This window comes from Vanessa tameamea, chromosome 7 (genome assembly GCF_037043105.1).
Source record: "Vanessa tameamea isolate UH-Manoa-2023 chromosome 7, ilVanTame1 primary haplotype, whole genome shotgun sequence".
NCBI lineage: Eukaryota > Metazoa > Arthropoda > Insecta > Lepidoptera > Nymphalidae > Vanessa > Vanessa tameamea.
The window spans coordinates 10,135,228-10,159,555 of NC_087315.1; the positions used below are offsets into that span (position 1 = coordinate 10,135,228).

At 30.7% G+C, this 24,328-nt stretch overlaps 3 protein-coding genes across 3 annotated transcripts in view; 2 read left to right on the top strand and 1 right to left on the bottom strand.

Moving 5' to 3' along the window:
- Positions 1-232: 232 nt before the first annotated feature.
- On the bottom strand, positions 233-1,244 carry Rpp30 (RNaseP protein p30). Its single transcript, XM_026637062.2, has one exon. The coding sequence runs from the start codon at positions 1,046-1,048 to the stop codon at positions 248-250; it is 801 nt and encodes a 266-aa protein (XP_026492847.2). The 5' UTR covers positions 1,049-1,244; the 3' UTR covers positions 233-247.
- A 388-nt stretch (positions 1,245-1,632) lies between these two features.
- On the top strand, positions 1,633-3,795 carry LOC113398302 (putative malate dehydrogenase 1B). Its single transcript, XM_026636960.2, has 5 exons — positions 1,633-1,773; positions 2,215-2,765; positions 2,845-3,316; positions 3,389-3,509; positions 3,584-3,795. Exons 1-5 carry the CDS (start codon positions 1,636-1,638, stop codon positions 3,793-3,795), a joined length of 1,494 nt encoding a protein of 497 aa, XP_026492745.2. The 5' UTR covers positions 1,633-1,635.
- A 161-nt stretch (positions 3,796-3,956) lies between these two features.
- LOC113398324 (uncharacterized) overlaps positions 3,957-24,328 on the top strand; it is a 182,663-nt gene continuing 162,291 nt past the window's right edge. Inside the window, exon 1 of the mRNA XM_026636993.2 lies at positions 3,957-4,373. Within this exon, the coding sequence (XP_026492778.2) occupies positions 4,268-4,373 (106 nt within the window). The 5' untranslated portion in view covers positions 3,957-4,267. The remainder of the gene's footprint in view (positions 4,374-24,328) is intronic.

Genomic DNA, 24,328 nt, shown 5'->3' on the forward strand with positions numbered 1-24,328 from the left:
ATAACTTGATGAACTACTTTTATTATTATATAATCTGTGATTATTATTAATGTATACAATGTAATTTATATTTTTAATCAAATAATTATGTTCTAAAGCAGTATTTCATTGTTTTATAAACTTTTCCTAAAATTGCTTACACAATATACCAAAAAATAAAATAATTATTAAGCTTTAAAAATGGATCTGATTATGTACAAATAAAGAAATATTTTTAAAAAGAAGTGAAGTATAAAATAAATAAACATTATAATTCAGGTATTTTATTTTCACTTTGAATGACCGCTGAAGTAACCTCCATATAATGTTTTCCACACCTCCTGCCTTGAGCTTTCAAAATAAGCTTGTGTGCATTATTTCGAATAACTTCTAAACTTTGATTGCTATTCAAACCTAGGATGAACCCAAGGTTACAAACATCATGAACACTTCTTATTTGAGTGTAGTTGTCAGCTCCACTGGTTACAATGATGTTTTTTGATTTACCAACAGCATGATAAATATGAGCGGTAGCTATAATATTTTTTCTTGATGTTGAATCTCTTATTGCTGGTGAATATGTCAGTTCGAAGAACAGCCCACGTTCCACAGCTAGTCTATATGATTTGCGAGTAACTTTAAAAGGCAACCTTGTTTGTGGTTCAAATGTAATTAAATCAGCATCCAGAGTACCACATGCATATTGAAAAGCTTGAAGGGTTTTTGGTAAAACTGCTATGATATCGTATTTCCTTAAATTCTCGGACTGAGTAAACTTGTGAGATATACTAGAATCTGAGAACTCTATAGTAACTCTTTGTAAAATGTTTAGTTTAGTTTTATTTTTCACATCTTCTGGTATTTCTACAGGTGCTGGGATTGGGTCTTTGTTTTCTTTAGGGTCATTTTTCTTTTTTTTCTTTTTCGGTTCATAGCTTCCTTCTTCGACATGTGTATTGATAGCAATCGTATTAAATCCAAATTTTTCAATAAAATTTAATTTATTAATGTCGTATTTTTTATCTATAAGCAGATCGCAGAAACCAGAGTAGGTGTTTGTATTTAGCATTTCCGTTTTATAGTAAACAAAACTCGTGTAACTTAATAAGGTTGTACTCTAAACTCGTTTTAATTTCTTAAATGAGTAGCAGGATTTAATCTAATAAAATTATTGTTTACGGTATTAAGCTACACCATGGTTTTTCTAAAAGTAATTTGTATGAGAAATATTTTTAAATTGCTTATAAACGTGCTTTCTTTACCGTCTAGTGTCTAAAATTATGTGTCAAAATGACATTTGACAAATTGACAATACTTATAGTGCTGTTTTTAACGTGGCTAAACCATAGCCTATATAGCGATTTGAGGTTCTGACTTGAGACATCATCACGTCTAGAAACACGAATCGATTGATTTGAGTAATCATAGAAGCTATGATGATGAAAAAGATGACAGGATTTGATTTACCAAGACCTATTTTATTACACTAAGCAATACTTAGCTATGTAACCTTTTTCAATTGAAAATTAGAAAAAAACGTCACTCAAAGATACTCTGATCGACTACGTAAAAGATAAAATTATATGGATGTACATAAAAGATTAACATAATATTGTTTCTTCTATAAAAAACATTGTGTTAAAAATTATTATCAGTATGGGTGTTCGCTATGTAATAGCTGGAGAATCTCAATGCGATTTATTTGCAGAAATATGTTTAGTCGCCGATTACCTAGCACAACGATTACCTGATTTTTGTTATGAACGAATAGAAAAACCAGTAACAGAATGGAAGGTCAGTGATAAAATATGTTATGGAATTTGGAATGCTTTATAATAAACTATGTTGATTATAGTGTTAATCATATTTTATTAATAAACTAATAATTTTTAATATAGTAAAATCAAATTCAAATGTAATTTATTCACTTTTGATGTGTGCACTTCAAGCATTTTTCTTGAAGCGCACACATCTTATCATATTCTTAAATTTACAAGATAAGTTAAACTACTGATTGAAAATATAAATCTTATAGAGACGAACCAAGAAAATAAAAATTGAATTAAGAAACTCTTACTCAATTTATATATTCTACACGAAAATTAACGAATAGTCCAAGAGATTTTTTTATATATACCTTTTAAAATATTATTATAAAAGTAAAAATTTTAACTTTTTTTTACAAAATAGTTAAGTCAAAATCAGTTTATTTTATATTTTTGCAATGTATTTTAGCCGTGGCTACAAAAAATTAATCAAAAAAACAAATGGCACCACACTGGATCACCGATTGTGTGGAAAGAGTTATTAATGGCTGGTAGTAAGCCATTTTATATAGGTTATGCATCGGAATTTTTAGAATATTGTTACTCATACTATAAATTTGATGTATTTTTTGCACCAAAAAGATTTGAATATTTGATTGATAGCTCTGGACAATTTCAAAAGAAACTAAAACTTGAGATGAAGAGAGTAGCACGAATTGATAACTCTGATTTGATTGAAAAGTTCACTAAAAATAAAGGCATAATATGTATATCGGGTGCAGGGAATCCTTTATCACTCTTTATAATATCAGGTCTTTTAGAACAAGATGTAAAAAAGAATATATCTAAAATTTATATATATGACGAAAATTGTTCACAAAGCTTAATGGAATTTATTGAACACGAATGTAACTATGTGGGCACCGAATATTTGGGAAAGATAGTAAAATATGTTGAGAAAATAGGGGCCGCCTTAACTAGTTCTGACCTTTTAATAATTCTCGATTATGTTCCATTCCAGTAAGTGAATCAATTTACTATTATGGGAAATAAATATATTATTTATACATATACGTATATAATCTCTGGTTTTTCATAGGTCTACATACTCAATAGGTGAATGGCTTTATAAGAATAAAAAACTTATGGAAAATATTGCAAGTAACATTAATGCAACAGCTTCACCCAAACTTTATGTTGTTTTGCCAAATCTAGGACCAGCATGCTATAATGCTACTATAATTGCTAATTCAATAACTAAAATTAATAAAAATAATATTGTCGTTGTTACGTCAGACATTGGATTGGAAATAGCATCAGTGGCTGCAGAAATTGCTGAAGTACCTTTGAGAAATATGTTTTGTCCCCCAGTATGGGGTTTTGTCGGAATAAATCATTTGGTTGATATTCGAACAACTATACACAAATATGATTCATTTAATCCATATGAAAGATACACAAAAGTTAAAAATTCAACTCTTTGTATTGGCACTATTACTCCGGAAATGCGAACAATGGAATATTTAATGTTTTTTGATGAAACATTATGGAATAAAGTGGCTGATCGAAAAGTATGTGCATATGTTTATTACGATTTAGTTTTTTGTTGTTTCAATATTAAGTGATAACAATTCTAGGCTAAGAAGAAAATGTCGGAAAGACCAATTTCCATTGCAAAAGCTGTGGCTCTTTTGAATTTGATCAAAATATGGCTATTCGATCCTAATCCTAGTTACGTCATAAATTTGGGTATACAGTGTAACGGTACTTTGATTTTTATTGGTATTTTGTTTTTATTTTTCATTAAAGTATATTATTCAAATATTTTAATATTACAGGCTCTTTTGGACTGTCATTTAAAGGTGTATTTTCTCAACCCGCACACTTAGTAAATGGTGAATGGCGACCAGCGAGTAATTATATAATGCCAAAAGATCCACAAGTAAAAATACAATACTTACAGCAAATAGCTGAAATTGTTATGAAATTAAAAAAATCTGATTTAAAGCAAGTTGTCACATACACTCCATGTGTCTGTAAGCATAAATAAGCTCACAATAAATATGGTAAATAATCTTGTTTAATTCTTTTACGAATATTATTAGTACAATCTAAAAAAGGATTTAAAGATAAAATAATCGATTTTTAATCGAGATGAAATATTTCCGAACGCATCATTCAGATACCGTTTTCGGTAAAATAGAAGCAGCACAACACTAATGTTTGGACGAGGACGACAGCGAGACGTAAAGGGTCGTAGATAGTGAACGTATTCTGTAGTTCAGCGGTGAAATGTTATGACGTGCAGCATCTGTCTTTGTTTCAATAACATTCGAGTAGTTTTTCAAAAGGATCTTAGTTAACATAATGTAAAAAACGTCGTAACATACAATAATAAGTATTTGCATTGCGATGATTTTTTCCAAAGTATGATCGTGCCACAAGAAATTAGCTTAGTTAGGTGTTCACATTTGTTAAGTTCTGTGTATGTTGTGCCAATAATGAGATAGTGGAGTGTTGTGATGCGGCTGTGGGACATGTGGGGCGTGCTATGGACCGTCGAGGCCCTGGCACAGCTCGTAGGGGTGGTGGCAACACCTCTGGATCCCGCGCCACTGACTTTGCGAGGTGAGAGAAGAACCTTGCTTCCTACGCGCTCGTTTATTTGCTACTAACACTGCATGCGCTACTGCAATACCGTACTACTTTTTAAGTTAATAATAATGGAACGAAATGTATATTATAAGCATTTAGGTTTATTTATTTCAGTTTATTTTAGATATCAAAAAAATGTATTAAAATGTCTATTTGAATTTAAAGTGACTAATACAAAACTAAAAGTATTTTGGCCTCTTTAATTTAAAAAAAATATAATTCTTCACTTAATGTCAATAATATTTTACAACTTTATTATTAATAGACATTTTAAGTAAAACTTTTAGTAGCTAGTAAAAGAGACCTAGTATCACTAATGTTATGACATAAAATTATTTGCATATTATAGAAAATAAAAAGTTATACCTCAAAAAGCAAATAAAATATAATAAATTTTTAGTGTGTAATTATTTTCAAAACTTAGTTATAGTTTCAGTAAACTTCACAAAAAAAGTTGTTTATTGAGATTTAAAAAATGTAACATTTTGACTATGGTAAATATGCAACAGAATGACAATATTAAATGTATTGAAAAAAAAGGGCTTGTAAAATTTTACCTTCAATTGAAATTGTATTATGGGTTAAATATACATAATGGACATTATAAATGTAATTGTAATTTATTATTTCAAGAAGGCAGTCTTGCTTAAACTTTTTTATTCATAAATATCTTATTGGATATTGGTTTACTTTTTTATCCACTATCCAGATATATTAATAAAATATAATATCAATTTTTTTTTTGTACTTAAATCTATTTCCTTAATATCTATGTTTGTCGCACGGAGGAGATATTTTGCTTAATGATAAAAATATTTTTATGTTAGTACATATTACCAGAAATAATATTTTCCAGCAAGTATGCTCTCACACAAAATATTATTTCTAATTTTTAATAAGTAATAAAATTATTTTCTCAATAATCCATTTACATAAATGGAATAATAATATCTATGATCCTTACAATAAACATATCCACATTTTTTTTTTTAAATATGTGTTTGATCATAAAAGTATTGCACAGTCCCAATAAAAAAATGTTCATGATCTGCTCTTGTATATTGAATTCCTATACCCATCGAATTTTGCTCAGTTTTACTCCATATTTCTTTAATCATAAGATACAATTAAATTAGAATAGATTGAAGTAAACTTAGCACCTGTATTGTTATTATAGTTCTTAACGCATGCTCTTAATTTTTATCATGCCTTATCTATTATATTTCCAAAATCATTTCCAAACCACACATTGTACATGTCTATGTTTATGCACAGAAAATATTTAAAATAGGTAATTATTTTTAAGAAAGATTGGGTCACTATATCAGAATTATTTAAGAAAAATAGTTATTTAAAAACATAGATATAAGCTGTTGTAACATTTTGATGATCAACAGATCTTTCATCAAAACATTCGCCTATATATATCTATAATCAAAAATTAAAAGTATCATATAAAATGTAGCAGTAGAAAAATATAGTAGTAAAAAAATCTTACTGTATGAATTTTGTCTGTGATAAATGTCACAATATTAACTACAAAATAAATTTACGCCTGATAGGTTTAACGCGTAATAGTTATTTTTATCTAAAAAAAAATTACTTATACTTTTTTTTGGTGAAAATTTTACTCTATTTTAGTGAAACTGATAAATTAACTTTTTTTTTATTTCACTATCTAATCCGTCTTTTTCTGCCAGTACTACTCGGCGTAAATTATTAGTGTAAAGGTTATATTACATTTATATAAAAACTCTAATTAATAATACCGTACGGCATATTTTACGACATTATCGTTTCTATAAATCAAATTAGAATCTATCGGTTCTAGTAGAAATACCTCAGACTTGAGAAGAACCAACAACAATATATATATATATAAATATATTTTTAATTTCTGAGGACTTTTTACCCTTCTCGCGTAAAATATTCAAGGCTTAAGTATTGTTTTTTTCTTGTTTCATATCAATTTAATTTAAAATGAAAACAAGTTCGCACTTTAAACTCTTAATATGCAGCCGTTTTTGTAATGTTTTTTTTTATTTTGAGTACGACTGTACCAACTCGCGACATCTCTTTTGATATTATTAGAAGTGTACAAAACTTATTTTTTGTAATTGTTTTTAGTTCAGAGTAATATAAAAGTTAAACGTATAAATATATTTATGGTTTTTATTAAGAATTAATTATTATTTAAATCACGAAAAAACAATGAATTACCTATTAGTCAGTAGTGCCAAGCTTAACCGCAAATCCCTACAAATTGCTTTGAGGAACGATAATCTGGCAGCTACGAGTGGGCCAAGCTAGGGGGAAGGCTTCCATCGAGTAGGCACATTAGTTCTGGCTACGCGCTGGAATGTTCTCATTTTCTTTTAATCGGATGACATTGAGTATTTTCGAATTCAATTCGTTTTGGGATCATTGAAATCGTTTGTAATAGGAACGTGAATACGCGGAGCTTTATTTAATAAAGAGTTTATAACGCTGGTAATTAATATCAATATATTATACTTCCTTGTTTGAAAATGAGATAGCCTTTCATAATAATAATATTACAATATTAGACGGTGTTTTTCGGGATTTTGGACAAGACATGTTTCTACCGCGAGTGTTTGCTAATGAATGTTATATAAGGACAGGTAGCGTCCTGGGTTACATAGATGGAAATAGCGCAGACGGTGTAATTAATCTCTTTGTACGTCGCCCTGTTGGGATTAAGTCGGGCTAATGTAACCATGAAGGTATTGCCAAATAATAAACGACAACTACCTTTAATTACAGTACAAGAATACCTGCTGATTAATTTGAATTTTATTATCATACTATAAATATTATATTTTCAATAAGTAAATAAGTTGAAAGTACGTTTACCAAATATAAGCCAAAAATAATAATTCAAACATGGTATAACGAATATTCCTTATTTTATCACGTCCAAAGTTCGCATGACCCATTTCGTTATGTCATGGAGATGGCGAGTTATATTCAGTATAAATCACTCTAATTGTAAAGTGAATTGTGTGTGCTCGGCATTGCGATGATCGCGGGACACATCAGTTGCATAACAAGCACGTTGCGTCCAAGTAACGGGACTGTGGCGCGAGCTGGGAGCTCGTCAGCCTCCATCGAGAGACTGTATCGACTCAGGCTCGCCAATACAGCTACATTGACCGGTCATTTGCATCTGCCCAATTTCGTCCAAGTCACAAGTAGACGATAGTTTCACGAATGTTCCTGTTTTGACATTTCTCATCACGAAATACTATTGTTTATTAAGACTGGAGCCAGTTCCGACTATTCGTGCAGTCGTGATCGAGACCGTAGCTGATAGTTACAATGCCCCTGTCGACATAGGCTTTTTAATAGAAGGTTGTTCAGTATTGAACGTTGAATGCACTATACTTAGCCCTCGATGGCTGGCGTTACGCACTTCCATGTAATTGAATCATAATAATCAAGGGGGAGGAGGCGAACCGCGATTCCTGTTTGCTGATAGTGTGTACGTCGAACTGGTTCGTAAGGGCAATGGCGTGTGCCTTTATTTGTTTAAATTACTATATCCGACTACTAGATACTTTTCTTAGACTCCAACAGCGGTATCATATGGTACATTCAATCGGTAAACTGTCTCTAAATATTTAAATATCTAACATTTTATTATCATCTTAATATATTATGAAGCTTCATTATTAATGATATCAGTGCTGCTATTAATTGTAAAGGATTATAGCCACTCGGCGATCCATTAGTTATCTATCCGTTCAATTTAATAATAATAATAATATATGAGATGTATAGACAATATTCGGAATAGAATTATCTAAGTACCTATAAAAACGAGTAATACAAACATACAACGTAGGCCCTTTTTTCCAATAAAACATTTGTCTAGTATCTAAAACTCTGACCCGAAACAAGAATTGCTCACCTTTCGTTTCAAATTCAAATTCTTACATTCAATGAAGAAGCATTACTCTTATTGATAGTCAAAGTGAAAACTACCACCGGTTTGGATGAATGTACGCTGCCCCGAAGAGAACCGGCGAAAGAAAATCTATCTTCTTATCTGTACATATATACATATAATAAAATTGGAGTGTCTGTTTGTAATATCAAAATACCCGTTTTTTACTAATTGCATATGTATGTTACATACACGGTACATATACTACAAAATAACATTTTTTAATTTTTTGTCTGTCTGTTTGTTCCGGCTAATCTCAGGAACGGCTGGACCGATTTTGACGGGACTTTCACTGGCAGATAGCTGATATAATATGGTTTTAAATTAGGATACAACAAAAACTGTTTTGTTAAATTCAAACGCGCACGAAGTCGCGGGTCAGCTAGTCTCTTATAATTTTCAATACAATAAAACTATTGAATTTAAACATATAATAATGTAAACCTATATATCAAGTGTAAATTGTCGAAGGCATCAATAAATCATTTGCATTGACTTCAATTAAACATTTAGTTTAAAATAGCATCGTGTTCTTATCAAATGCAAAAAGTTAAAACCGGGGAGCTAAGTTAATCCTGACTGGATTTCAAAGCTTTCTCGGTGGACTTAAATTTCTATTCGAAAATGTCTTTTTTTCCACGTATTCCAGTTCAATTTACTCTGTAGGGCCCGGTTAAGCGCATTATCCAGACTCCCAGACCATTATCCACAATTCCGCGATAGGGTCGCTAGATAGCTCGGCCTCATCCTGTATGCCTGACTGATTATCTCACTCGTCTATCTTTATTCCTCCCGTGCTCTGTGCAGTTTTTCTATGCTTTTATGCAACAAGATGAAAGATTTTTGCCCGAGATTTAACTTGAAAGTTTTTAAGTGGATGGTCACGATTCTCAAGATGGATTCTATCCATTAATATTCCAAAAGTGAAGTGCACTAATATATTCTCATTTCTCTTATCATCATCATCTCATTAAATATCACACAGATAATATAATTATATTAATTTAAATGGTTTGCTTTGTTCATAAAAATAATGTTTTTTTGTGAAAGGATTTTTCAAATATACGTTTCGTTGAAAATGGGCCCATTTTATTTGCTGCACTGTTGTTGCCTTTTTTGGATTCTGTAATAAAATTGCCCTGTAAATTCTTTTCAGTATTTAAATGCATAATTGTAACGTTTGTTTTGTGAAAGTTAATAAATTCAATAATAATCGTTTAATTTCATAAAAATCATGACTATAGTGCCTAAAGATCAATCCATATGCATATTTTTAACATATTTTAATATTTTATATTATTTGGGTTCAAAACTTATTTAGAATTTATGACTTAATAAAATAAATAACAACAATATTTATTACAAGAAGTTTTACAATGGAATGATTTGTGCTTTCGATATACAAAATACGCATATAATTGAGATTAATATAAGTAGTAAAGATTTAAAACGTCGACTACGGTAGAAGAGGAGGGAGGTAATTGGAAATGTTCTTTCAACATTGGAAATAAATCAAAGTAAGTAGAAAGTTCAGAAGATCTCAAATCACATAAAAGTTATCGCAGTATGAAGAAATAAGTACCCAACTTGTTTGATGTCGCTTGCCTTTGTTCCTTATAACGAGCTCCACAGCTGGCTAAACCAAGTGTTAAAGGCCTTCACTGAACCTATTTCGTGTACATTTGGGATTTAGATTTTACTTTCATATTATACTTTCACGGATAAAGGTAAAGCTTTTGGCATTTAACCTTTGATTTATACAATATATTATGAGATCATCATTAAAAGATTCAAGTCCAAGACGAAGATACTCCGACTGAAATATCATAAGAAGTTAATTGTTTTAGACAATAACATGCACGTTCGAGCATATTCGGCATAATGCACCATTAGGATTTAAGTATTGTATCATACACTGTATTATCCTTCAGATTTTTCTTATTTAGGATAAGGCAAAAGGATTATACTACCGACCATTCGCGAGCAGCTGGCCCATTTGATCGTATTTCTTCTGTTATACCTAAAAATGTGTCACATTCATTGTAAAAGTGCGCTATGAAGCCTACAATACAAATACATTAATCACGTTTAGTTTCCGTGACGTTGGGTATAAAATGAAAGGAAGCGCACTATTGCAGCTGTACTTTTTGGGTTTCTTATTATCTACTGACGTCAATTGTTAAAGTAAAGGGATTTTAATAAATGGTTAACGTCAAAGTTACATGCAGATATTTTGGGTAGGTGTCCGTCCGGTGTGAAATAGGTTATTTTTTAATTTGTAGCCGGAATAAATCGGTAGCACTGTCTCATTCACCCTTCAAACCGGAACACAACAATATTAAGTATTTTTGCTTGACGGTTGAATATGATAAGTAGGTGGTACCTATCCAGACTGACTTGCACAAGTCCTACCACAAAGGTATTACGTAGGGCTGTTTCTTAACAACCAAAATAACTGTTTAGAACCGTTATGGACGAAGGTTTGGGGTAAACCGAAAACTCGGAATGAAAAACATTTCGAGAGGTTAAAATTGTTTTTTTTGTAGCGGCTGTTTTTAGTCGTTTATACAAAAACGTGTAAGTATTAATTGTTACCTTTTGAGCATTAGTTTGCAAAAGAGAACTAGTTTTTTGCCGATATAAGATATATAAAAGTTTGCTTACCTTCTGTTTTCCCTAACATTTTGAAAACTTGTAAAAATAAGATTAAATCAAAGGAAAAGTCAAATCGTAATTAGCATTACATGTATTTTGCTCTTTAATATTCAGAAAATTCATTAAATAATAGGAGAACGATAAAATATTAAATTTTAAAAATCCACCATTACAGAATACAATACAGTACAGAACAGTTGAAAAGGGATATAAACGTGAAGAATTAAAAACATATCAAGCATCCTGTTATAACTTTTTATTACAATTGCAAGGCTACAATATTTCTATGATGGGACTGCTCAGTCTCATCCCAGGTATTATGGTTATGATTACTGCATCTGAAACAGAAAGTTATTGAGGTTACGAAGGTTTTAAAAGTTTAACGTCCGATGTATAAATAATATCGGATAGAAGACCTCTGAGTGAGTCCTCTATAGCCTTTATGAAGAATATTGTGTGTTTAATTACAACTTTTTGATGATTAATCTCCGACAAGGTTTCTTGATCCTATCGAACTTACCAGAAGAAATATGCTCTGAAACTGTTAAACATCAAACATTTTTGTAGTATGTGAGGGTGTTGGAGTAGTAAATATAACGATACAGAAGCTACAGCACAATTCTTAAAAATAATACCAGTGGGCAAAATTCGAAACAATAGAATATATTTAATGACAGATATATATTATATTATTAGATATTTCAAAGATATAGGCAGGTATAACTTGAACAAAAAAATATGTCAAAGAAATGTAGTATTAATTAGTAATGTTTAGCATTGTTTGATGTTCTTTATTATTGGTCATGGGTCCTGCGATTGTTTGAGAAGATAATATAAAAAAAATATTCTATATTTTTGATGTGTATATAGAAATACGTATAGTATAGCAGGCGTTGTAAAACTGATTGTTCGTATAAATTGATATTTCGATTACTGAGAATATTTATAACAATAAATTAAATTATACAACACAAAAAGTAAGTTGCTTTTGTGCGCAAACACATCACGCAATAAACATTGGAGATATAATTGTGTGTGTTTTTTTTTATTTCTTGAGGAGTTCATTGAACATTTAAATTTGTATCTAATGACACATTGACCACAGGTGTGTTACCTCAGCATACAGTGAACGAAGAAAAAGTCGACATTATAGTTCGCCCATACAGACGAGGTAGTAAGTCAGTAAAAAAAGTGAAATAAATAATTTAAATACGATACGATATAAGTCAAAATATCATATATAATGTCAATGATATTTTTTTAATATTTTCAATGTTAACAGTCTTACCTCATCATTAACGAATGTGTCGATCACATTAACTAGCGAAGGCAAAACGCACGAACATCAAGGTTGTTTATATACCTCTTAGCATAAGTAGCAAAAAGGCTAATTCATTGTTGTGCTTGCGCTTAAAAACAATATGCACGGGTAAATCTTGATAACCGTGTGGGTAAAGAGCATAATAATATTACGACACCATCTCAATGATGGGAATGTTGCGACAGGTTAGTCCGCGATTGTTTTGGTCTCGGAAATGATAATGCCTCTTCCACACGAATGGTTTTTTTTATCTTTGTAAATAGTTAAAATTACTATAGATAGTATCAAATTGTTGATTTTTATGGGTATATTTTTTATGTAAGTAGGCTGGTGAAATATCGTTAGCCTTTTTTAAATCTGACATAAATTTTTTTTTAATCTTTTTACGAGGCCAAACGTATAGTCATGCCCTTATCATCTAAACATTTCGATCTTTAAAATGGCGATTCTATCATGCGACCATGTGGAAGGCTCTTAGTTAAAATTATTGTACGGCCTCTAGTTACGTGAAGATTTATTATTTAGGCCGTTTCACAATAGACTGTGGTGTGTGGCCTGTCAGCTTGTAGGATTTGTATATTCCACTATTATAGGAGAATGCGCAGTTTACCGTCGTTTCTCAGTATGACCCTTCTATTATTAAGGTTTACGTAAGAACTGAGAGCGGACATTTGTATACAGAATCTCTGCTTGAACTTCAGCAATTAAAATTATGGCTGTTTCTTTAAAACAACCTACTTAAATCTTTTTTGATATAATTAATACATATTGATCTGTTTGTAATATTGACACTTTATAAACTAATGTTGACTTTTCATTGTGTATTGTCGATACGACATCTCTGTATCACACTATTTTTTTTTCGGTTACCCCACCACTGGCTAGTGATGTGTAACTTGCTATAAAACAATTAATTATGTTTTTTTTTTAATGATAATAAGTAATAAGAAATATCAAACACAAATCAATATTAAAAAATAATATAATTTGACGAAATGCAGTTGACTAGTTCCTAGGGAAAAACAAGACCTGCGAAAAGAATTCTTCTGTGTCATAGTCGTGATCTTAATAATTGTTGATCTTGCTGATCTTAATAATTGTAAAATGAATAATAGATAATTGATATCGATAAATGCATAAGTTCTGTCTTAGAACTTCGTCGGTGTAGTGGTTACAAAAAAAAAATGTAAATGATACTCCAGTGGTGTGGTCCAGTGGTATTGTTGACAATACACTGTAGTTGTGCTCAAAATATCCCATTTAAAAGAGTTAACACATGAATGATTAATCCGTTTCAAACTGTACTAATCATATATTATTTAGGAAAACACTTGGTTTACAACTTATTCAAATTTTAATCATCGATATCGTTATGCTTTCATTCGTTTACATCTCGACGGTTAAAATAAAAAGTGAATATAGTGCTATCAAATATCCACCATAACGAGAATCTGTCAATGTTACCCGTTTAAAAAGTTGAATATATAATTATTGCAAAAAGTGTCACTTTCAAAACAATACAATAACAATAATAATTTTTAAAATGTCTAATAGTGAATTAATGTGATTATATTTGGTTGAGTATTACGTATATTTGACAGATTAAATGTGTAATAATTATGAATTACATATTCATAAGAAATATGGTTGTCATATTAATAAAATAAAGATTAATAGAATATTTAATAGTATTTTTTTGCAATCGTTATTAAGACATTAAAAGAAAAAATATTTTACTTCTTTCTGTGTTCCGAGATCAGACGGCCAGTATTGTTCGTCGCTCCGTTTCTTTTTATTGTATTTTAAAGGGCTGTTTGTTCCAATCTACATCTTTACTAAACTCTTGTATTTGCATTATATAAATATTTAAATTAGGAAAATCTATTAAAATAAACAGGACTTCGAGATTTTTCCTAGTCGTTTCATCGGAAGATAAATAAGTAAATCTTTTATCTTTCTTTTTACCTCTCGAGTACGATCTCGAGAGTCGAGATTAATTTCAGCACTTAAGGTTAAGATGGACTTACTTCTTTGAAAACGTTATAAAAATGGATGTTTTAAAGAAATATTCCTTCGTCTTCATCTTGCTATAAGACGTCAAAGGTTTTTAGTATTTTACTTATAAGATATTTATAATTAATATTTATTGTGCTTGTGGTGACACGATACATAAAAAGGATAAATTTAAGTATTACGGTTAGAAACGTGTGAGTACGTAACGTATATTTAATATTTCTGATATGGCCGATGTCTGCAAACAGAAGTGACCACTTAGCGTGAAGTGGCACCTGCTCGTTAATCGATTACAATACAGGCTCTTTATATTAATTACTAAAGACATTGTACTTATTCAATGAATACATTTACAATAGTGGTAGATACTTTTGAAACCATAATACGAAATATTTTTAGTAAATAATATTTTATGTGTTACATTTATTCTGATAAAGTGTTTAGTTGTTAGATAAAAAAAATCCTATGAAAAAGTTCTATTTTAATGAAACATCGACATGCAGCTATTTACATATATTAAATATAAGTTTTTACTTATGTTACTTGGCTGAATGGACTTTTTCTGTTAGGTTTTATAAAAAAAAAGTTCTAAATATTATTAAAAAATCGTATATAATAATCATAAAGATTCAAGATAGTGAATAAAAATAATTATACAAATACAATATCAGTGTTTTTTTTTATTGTTACAATAACAAGATAAAGGACACATCTCTACAGTTAGGTGTAACACTATTAATAGAAATGTAACCGGTTTTGAAGTAATGTTACTTCACTTATATATATAATCGCGGGTAATGCCTGGAACTCGTTGTATGCAGACTGACCTTTAACAATTATGCACTCTGTGGTAACCGTTGCTACGTCTGCTATCTTGACTTGTGTACTTCGTGGTCGCATCTAAGGCGCATCAAACCGAGTCGCATACAATAAAAACGAGGCGATTTTAGTTGATCGAGTGATAAATCGAAAGAAATGTTCTGAAGAGACTGATCGTGGTCACAACTAAAATCGATTAATTAATAGATAGATAGATAGATTTTTTTGAGTGCATACTAGTTTGGGTTGGTTTGGAGTTTTGGTTAACTTGAATGTTAAGTAACTTTAATAAATATAATATATATGTAGGTATTAAGTGAAGTGACTAGGACGAATCGATGTGTCATCGATCACGAAGAAACAGTAAAAATGTCTGCTAAAACAATAAATATGATCTTTCGATTCCAGAAACATCTTATTTGGCAACTAAATTACAAACAAAATAATTGAAAGAAACAGGAATTTAGGACCCATGCATAAATCATAATATAAGACGTCGATTCCTTAGTGACCAAGAATACAACTGTGAATTCGTTTAAAAGAAATTTAAAAGAGTTACTTTGTTAAGATTATATATATTTGTAAATAAAGGCACTTCTCTGGACTTTCATTACACTAAATGAACAATGAACTTTTATATATACGTATTGTTTACCTTGAAGTAAGTTGTAGTGTCTATAAAAATTAAAACGTAATGTTTTAATTTTTATAATTTAGTAGATGGTCTGAAATAAAAATCTATTATATCCCGATCGCAGCGCCACTTCACGTATTCAATCAAAAACACTGATGGATACACTCAAACACACACAAAAATTACTCACACGTGTTGAAGAGTTTTCTATATTTGTAAAGATATGTTAAGTTCATAAGTTTAAGTAAGCATAAGCAATACAAGAAAATTTTAGCATTATTATATACAGATATAAATAAAATTTACATTATAAATGAAAATGAATCAATATTTAAAAAGAACAATAACAATATACTACATAGTAATATAGTCGAAAAGATATTACACTAAACATACCCGTACTATATAGTTTTCCTGTTTATTGGTCTAGTGTCTAGTTTATAAAACCGCAATTACAATGGGGTTTTTTTGTTGAGAAGATCTCAATATCGGCTCGGAGTTTAGAAGAAGGCAGTGTTTACACTCTCGTCATTCCGTGCCTCTGAAAGCACCTAAAGCCCTTAGTCCTGTGCCGGGACACATTCCGGTTGTGTCGGATTTTCCATTCTATCAGATTCAGAGAGTAAGGGAATAATATGCTTGTGTCTGCACTCAGATGACAATTATCTTTGAGTAATGGCCGCCGTTGGAGAAATCGTTCAGAAGAGTTTACTTCTTTTTTTTTATTTCCTATATCAAAGTGAATTTAACTTTGAATAATGATTCTGTTACCCAATGTTGCACCCATTATCGCGGTACCGATCGCGTCACTGCTTTCATAAGAAGTTAATGTCATAATAATCTTGAGCCGAGTGATCGATCGTCTGTTGGCGTGAGAGCACCGAGAATTGCGGTTTTAACGGATTTACAGATTTAATACACGCGAAACTATTTTTTGTTAACCATGCAATTCGAAATAATTTCATTTTAATAATGGGATATATATATTACTTTTTTAATTGTTGTTGTAAATAATTTTCTTATTGTACAATTATAATTGTTTTATGTGTAACGGCATAAAAAATAATCTATACTAATATTTTAAATGCGAAACAAACTCTGCCTGTTACGTCTTCAAGCTTATAGCGCTGAACCGATTTAGATGTAATTTCGTATGGAGATAAGGAGGGGGGAAGAACATAGGCTACTTTTTTTATTTCACCCCTCGAGGGGTAAAACGGGGCGTGACGGTTTTTGTACTACAGGAAAGGTTTACTAAATTTCAGGTTCAGATAGTTTTTAATATACACGTGAAAGTGATTTTCTTAATTTAATTGTTACGCGTTTAAGTCTTAACTACTTAACCTTGTCAGGTGTAAAGAAAATGTGAACTCCTCTCCCGCCTGCAAACTTCTACATAATTAATACTAAATCGATTCGAATTGAAAAATATGAATACTAAAAACTTTTCGCAATCTACTTAAAGTTTTTTGTATATGATAACGATTCAACGCGTGTAAAATACAACGCGTACTCAATAGTTTAGTTTAACTTTATTCTCGTAGGAATATATTTCATTTAATGCTAATTAACGTTCAGAGACAGTGGAAATAGTAGTCCCGATGGAGTTGAATTACGTGTTCACACGTAGAGCTAACAGATTAAATACGGATGAAATGTTTCGGGTCTCTTTATTTAGGTATTTATTTGTAGGAAACCGTATTTTTAATATTAAAGATAACGCAGATCGCTTGTTTTATTGTGTTAAAAAATACTTTTTTTAATATGAATTAGCCGGTATGAGCAATGTTATTATTGTTTAAATTAAACAGTTATGAATCGTTTTAAATCAATCAGGAATTAACTTTTACTTCATTAATTTATCCACTTTTGTCTTTCAACGTGACGTTAAGATCAGTCGTATTTTTTAAATATACATTATATATATATGTCAGAATCAAAAGGAGGTGGTCATCGTCATAGTTTCAACTCTTACTAGGCTGTATCGTGATAAAGGCAAGATTTGATGAGCAGACGCAAGTTGAGACGAGATCGATTCTGGCATCTCACGCGTCACACTGCACAGTCTCATCTTAAAAAAAATTACAACGTTACGACATTGAGTGCAGGAGCCGCGGCTGAAAATGCTGAAGAATATTTGAGAGCAAGCGTCACTATTCGTCTCTTATTCGATAAATAAATGAACCGAGCTCTACTTTTTCTGTTCGTTTTCATCCAAGGAATTGGATTTTCGATGAATAAGTGATCTGTTAACATTCTTGACGCCATTCGACATAGACATGATTTGTACAGTAATTTACTTTAATAGGTTTTTATATATTATATCGTATCAATTTTTTCCATATCTAGAACATAACAACTAATCAGCCACATAAAAAAAATGAAAATATAAACGATAAACCAAAGTCATGGGAAACGTACTACGTATTTATGTGATTATTTAAGAAAAAGATGAACGTAACAACTACTATTGTTAAAAACATTATGTGACGATCCCAGAATGAACAGTTACAAAAATACATAATTAAGAAAAAATGACAACACGACAGCTGCGATGTATAATAAAAATTAATAATTAAATAAAAAAATATAGGCACTCGGAATGTGGTGTAAGCATTCTAACTATACCCTATACATCCAAGTCTGTTCAATTTAATTTAACCTTCTCCTCAAAGGGAGTCGTAGCCCAGCTGTGAAAATTTATAGGCTGTTAACCTCACCTTATTTAAATTCTATAATTGAATAAAAAAAATCACATAATTTAAATGAATTACATACACCCTGAAACTTTAAACCTTATTTTTGGGCAGTCTTGAAAAAGAAACAGTTTTGCTTTAAAGTAAAAAAACTATCGTACCGTTAAAATATATTTACTTTACCGAAAAAAATATTACCTATTTCTCTGCTATTTCCTTCAAATGACGGTTCAAGGTCGCAACAATAACGAATGTGTAATGAAGCGAACGACGACTGAAATTACATTATGCAGACTTCGATGTCGGTGAAAGACTGTCTATAAGATTACCGATATTTGCATTTGGAATACAATTGATTCATCGCGAGTATTTTACGGAATTGTATCCTTGTTCACGCGGAAAAATATAATTTGTATTGAACGTAAATGTTAAATATCTCGAGCGATTGTATAAAAAATACTTATATCAAGTTAATTCAGATCCGCTTTATATTTTTTTAAAGAGAATAGAGCTATATTGATTTAAGATTGTATTTATCACCTGAATGGTTATGGTACGCAAACTGTGCAAGTCTGCCATAGGTGGCTACCACACATTCCTTCCACCGTCGCATAGCAGTATATTTAACAGGAGTACTTTTTATTGTAATGATGAAGGTTGAGTTAGCCAGTATAATTACAAGGAATATAACTAATTTTTTACTATAGTTGTCATCGTATCCTATTGAGGATGTTAGGAATGGTTACTATTTCTTAGTCCCAATGTCACGGAGAAGACTACTTACCTACAATGTCCAGTCCAGTCCAGTCCTTTTCTTCATCGCTTATTTTTCGTTTAATTTATAATCGATGTAAGCTGGACATAAATGCAACGTCACACATTTTTTTGTTGGAAATTAACATTTGAAGAGGAAGCAACAAGCAAGGTCGCTTCCTTCCAGATTACTCGGTTTATTATTTCGACATTTTATACACAATTGTGGTAATTAACTAATTAATCTGCGTTGTCTGTATTGCGGTTTGTGTGAATTCACAAATATAATAGGTAGTTTTTTTTTTTTTACGGAATTAACCATACTGTATTGTATTTTATACAATAATATCACGAATTTTAATTCTAGTTTGACTTTTAGTACTTATACACTGAATTAAATTGCTTAAATCGAAAATATTTATTTTGTTTCTATTATCAGCTTTATTGAAAATTAATATATAATCTTAATCGCAAATTTAAATCGATTAAGTAACGGAGAAATCGATTTTCATCTGCTAAACGGATATCTGTTGTTTGTCAAACTTTTTTCAAATATAGACATTTAATTAAACATAGTAATTATTGTAATAAATACAAAGACTGCTAAAAGTCAAAATGAAAAACACGACCAAAAGAAGGCGTTTTTTTAATTAATTATCCATTCTCTGAACGGTATCATTCAACTAGATTTGCTGAGATTACACGGATACGGGGTATAATTAATTTACTCAAGTTTATCCTGGAGGTGAATTTGATGATTTTCAGACTAAATAGTTTTAACGAAAAAAAAAACCGCTTTGTTCTACTTCCACGTGTCATTCCGCCTTCTCATAAGAAGTTTATAAAAGTAACAAAGTATTTATCCTCTTAAAAAGTCGCATCTGATTGTACACTAGCCATTACCATAATTGCACCACAGTTTCCCTCTAAAGTAATTAGTTTTGAATAATGTTAATTTTCTAGAGTTATTGGAATATGTTTTATCATAGTTTCAATATGTGCATCATCGCTGTCTCATCACTAAAGGAAGTCACGTGCGAAGTAAGTTCTTGCAGGAAATAAATTTACATGGAAGGTATCCTCGATAGTGCTATAATAAAGCAAAGCGGCGAAAGAAAACGTGACCGTATGTCATCCTCGGATTTCTTTTGTTTTAAGCAAATAGTCATAAAACTGGGAACCTTGCCGCGAATATATTATAACAGTCTATAAGGGAGAAAAGTGGTTTAATAAACTGCTAAATAAATTAAAAGACTCTGTTAACATAAACGTATAAAGGTACACTAAATTATACATCAGACATTTTTTTCAGAAGAATATAGGTAAAGTTTTTTTTATGAGAAAATACTTTGCCTTAAACCGACCCAAGATCTCTAAGTACATGTCAAATATCAGTTAAAATCCATCACTGTAGGTTCACCGATTCAGGCATCCTAATTTAATATTTTTGCAAAGCGGATTACGACACGGGCCAACTGGGGATGGTTTTTGTCACCTTCGCTTCGACAATAAAGAGTAGGTATTTAATTTGAATGACTTGTTTGGTAATTAGTCTAACCTTAATCTGGCATTGGAATAAAACAAATAACTATATAGGTAATCGAATCGTTTATTTATTGCCGTCTTTAATGCATAATTTTTTCTTCACATCATTTGTCCAGTAATTTCTAGCATGCATTTGCATATTGCATTTATTAAGATTAGACAACTCACTAGTTCCTGCGAAAAACGACTTACGTATCTGCGCTTTATTTATAGGAGATTCCGTGACAAATTGGATAAGATTATTTTTATTACTCAGAAATAACTTATTAGTTAAGCTTATAATCTATACTATCTATACTAATACTATAAATGTGAAAGTAACTCTGTCTGTCTGTCTCGCTTTCACGTCAAAACTACTGGACCGATTTAAATGAAATTTGGTACACAAATAGTCTAGGGCCTGAGAAAGGACATAGGCTACTTTTTATTTGGAAAAAGTGCAGTAAGGGGTTGAAAAGGGGGATGAAAAGTTGTAAGTTGTTGAAAGTATTGTCATTTTTAGGACTAGAAGCATAAAACTTATATTTTAGTCTGTATACTTATAAACCGTTATGAAGTCCGTAATTTTTTAAGTTGGAAACATGAAACATTATTTTTGGGATACTGTACTCCTTGTACATACTTATTTAAGTGTTTCTGCATATTCTACCCCTACGGGGATGAGATAAGGGTAAAATTTTGTATAAAAGTCCGTAATTTTTTAAGATAGAAACATGAAACTTTCTTTTTGGGATACTGATTAAAAATGAATAAATACGTATTTAAGTGTTTTTTGATATTCTAACCTAAGGGCTGAAATACACACCAATGTGTTATACAAGGAGGTCTTAAATTTACGTAATATTTTAAGTTAATTTGTAAATATATTTATATTCTACGCGAGCGAAGCTGCGGATGACAGCTAGTCTTTATATATTCGAGTTATTCTCGTAATGGCTATCGAGATTTAAAGATAAAACAGCCAGTGGAAAATAAAATATAGAAAACAACTAAATATAAGTAAAAACTTTAATGATGTGTATGTATTTGATTGAATACAAATGTTCGAACACAGTCATGATAATCTATTCCTCCTTATAGTATAGTGATGTCATCGTGAAGGCACGTGGGTCTTAACTGGTTTATAATACTTAATACAGATTAAAAAAATATTTACGCTATTAATACAGATAACGTAAAACTGTATAGTTGAGACCTTGGATAGTTAATGCATTTTTCTAGGGCGAGTAAATAGATATGTAGCATCCGCACTATGCCGCACGTGAGACATTATGTTAATAATATCAATAAAAACAATATTGTCTGTGCTATTAACTCAAGGGAAACATTAATGTTGTAAGGTCTCTTTCATCATAAACGAACTTGTTGGTCAAAGTAGTTAAAGAAAACTAAAACCGGCGTGGTTTATTGTAATCAAATTTTATTAAGACATACATAGTTATTACGGTTAAGTGACTTCGCATCCCGTATTATAGACAATCTTGTCTATGTAATAGTTAAGTGCCCATGCCGAGATTATACACGGATTTAAATGCTCAATTAACAACATGATATAGAACTACAATAGTCACTCGTCTTGTATAATTTGTCGTGTTGTAAAATTACGTCTCAATGTATGTTAAAGGATATTCTATTAATATTTTGATTATTTTCGGTAACTTTAGTTAGAAATGTTACTCTTTAATTATTTTAAATTCAAAACGTTTTACCGGTCATAATTTATTTAATTATTATAAAAAAACAAAATATTCTTTATTCATGTAGGCTTTTCCAAGCACATTTGAATCGTCAATTTACAGAATTGTATGAAACGTGATGCTAACACCAGTTCGGAATGTAGATTCTACCGAGAAGAATCGACGAGAAACTCAAGTACTAAGTTACTCTTTTCCAACATTTGGAGTATAAAGTTTAAAACAATTAGGCATATATAATATGTCCTGCCTGGAAGTCAACAAGTATTAGCTCCACGCCTTTTATCATCTACATGATCTTGAATAATATGCCTTATTTATTAACGTTTTTTGACAAACGATTTGAATTTATGATACGGCACAGAAAAAATATCTGCGGTATTTTACGATAGAAACCTTGCCCCAAGAAGGATTTACTTACTGCGGAGCCGGAGACTTGCCGTTATAAGCTTATCCTTATTTCTCGTGTTCATACAATGATTACCTATCACTGATTCTATCAAAGTGTTTATTGTTACTGTGAATATAAATAACATCGTTGTAAATATATTGTGACGCAATTGTAAGTGTCCGTACTTTGGTAAAAACATCCCGGAAGGAGTTAATTTAAATAATATATAAATGACTGTGTTGCCAGTCAAAATAATGATACTTTTTAATACTCACAGGTTAGTTTTGCACTACAACCTGCTAAAAGTTGAAGAAACATTAATGTACATGCCTTGTATTGAGGTACTACATAGATTCATATTGTCATGTTTATAAAACGAAAATAACCTATGCTTAAATCATTAGTACTTTTAATTTCATTTCACGATCAAAAGTAATTATATAATACATATAATAGCGTCATATATTTGAAAAACCTGATGAATTCGTACATATATATTTTAATTGTGTATTTCATATTATTTTATAAGTATATAAACGTAAAACACAGTTGTTTTATTATTATACCTATGTAACATGTCTATATGTGGCTTTTTTCATGGCTACAAGCTCGTTTAGATCAAGAAGGATGTAACAGACGTTCACCGTGATGAGCGTGTTAGTATTCAGCGTGACTAAATTTGGCACGGAACTATGAATAGGTTATCTGACGAGAACGCTGTAGAATTTCTAATACGCCTCGAACCTACTATGACAGTTATTTATTTATTTACAAATAGTTTATAATAAAATTTAATCATACAATAGTTTTAACGCTTGCAAACGTTTGCAAGTTAAAAAATAGCAATAAAATTAAATAAATTCCATTAAAAATATCGTACATATATCTATTAACATATATAAATATAGATAAATAAATATTGGACAACATCACATACATTACTCTGATCCCAATGTAAGTAGCTAAAGCACTTGTGTTATGGAAAATCAGAAGTAACGACGGTACCACTAACACCCAGACCCAAGACAACATAGAAAACTAATGAACTTTTTCTACATCGACTCGGCCGGGAATCGAACCCGGGACCTCGGAGTGGCGTACCCATGAGAACCGGTGTACACACAACTCGACCACGGAGGTCGTCAAATATATAGAATATAAAACATATATGTAAGTATACATATAAATACAGATAGTTATTTATATAATACACAAAGCTTTAGAGTTGTTATTTTCTATACATAAATTGTTTATTGGATGATGCACTTCTCTGGTTTCTGTGCGAATCGAAATGTAACTGTTACGCATTCGTTCTCTTAAAACACGTAACGCGTAATTCTTTGTAATGTGATTTACTAAAATAGATCTGAAACAATACTCTTATATAAGAAAATTATTCTATTTCAAAAACCTAAACTTATAATTCTTTGGTGTATATTT

Bases quoted from the DNA above. Each gene is read 5' to 3' on its own strand.
- Rpp30 (XM_026637062.2), bottom strand. From the start codon at position 1,048: ATGCTAAATACAAACACCTACTCTGGTTTCTGCGATCTGCTTATAGAT.
- LOC113398302 (XM_026636960.2), top strand. From the start codon at position 1,636: ATGGGTGTTCGCTATGTAATAGCTGGAGAATCTCAATGCGATTTATTT. The intron at 3,317-3,388 runs GTATGTGCATAT...TTCTAGGCTAAG, and splicing joins ATAAAGTGGCTGATCGAAAA to AAGAAAATGTCGGAAAGACC. The intron at 3,510-3,583 runs GTACTTTGATTT...TTAATATTACAG, and splicing joins TTTGGGTATACAGTGTAACG to GCTCTTTTGGACTGTCATTT.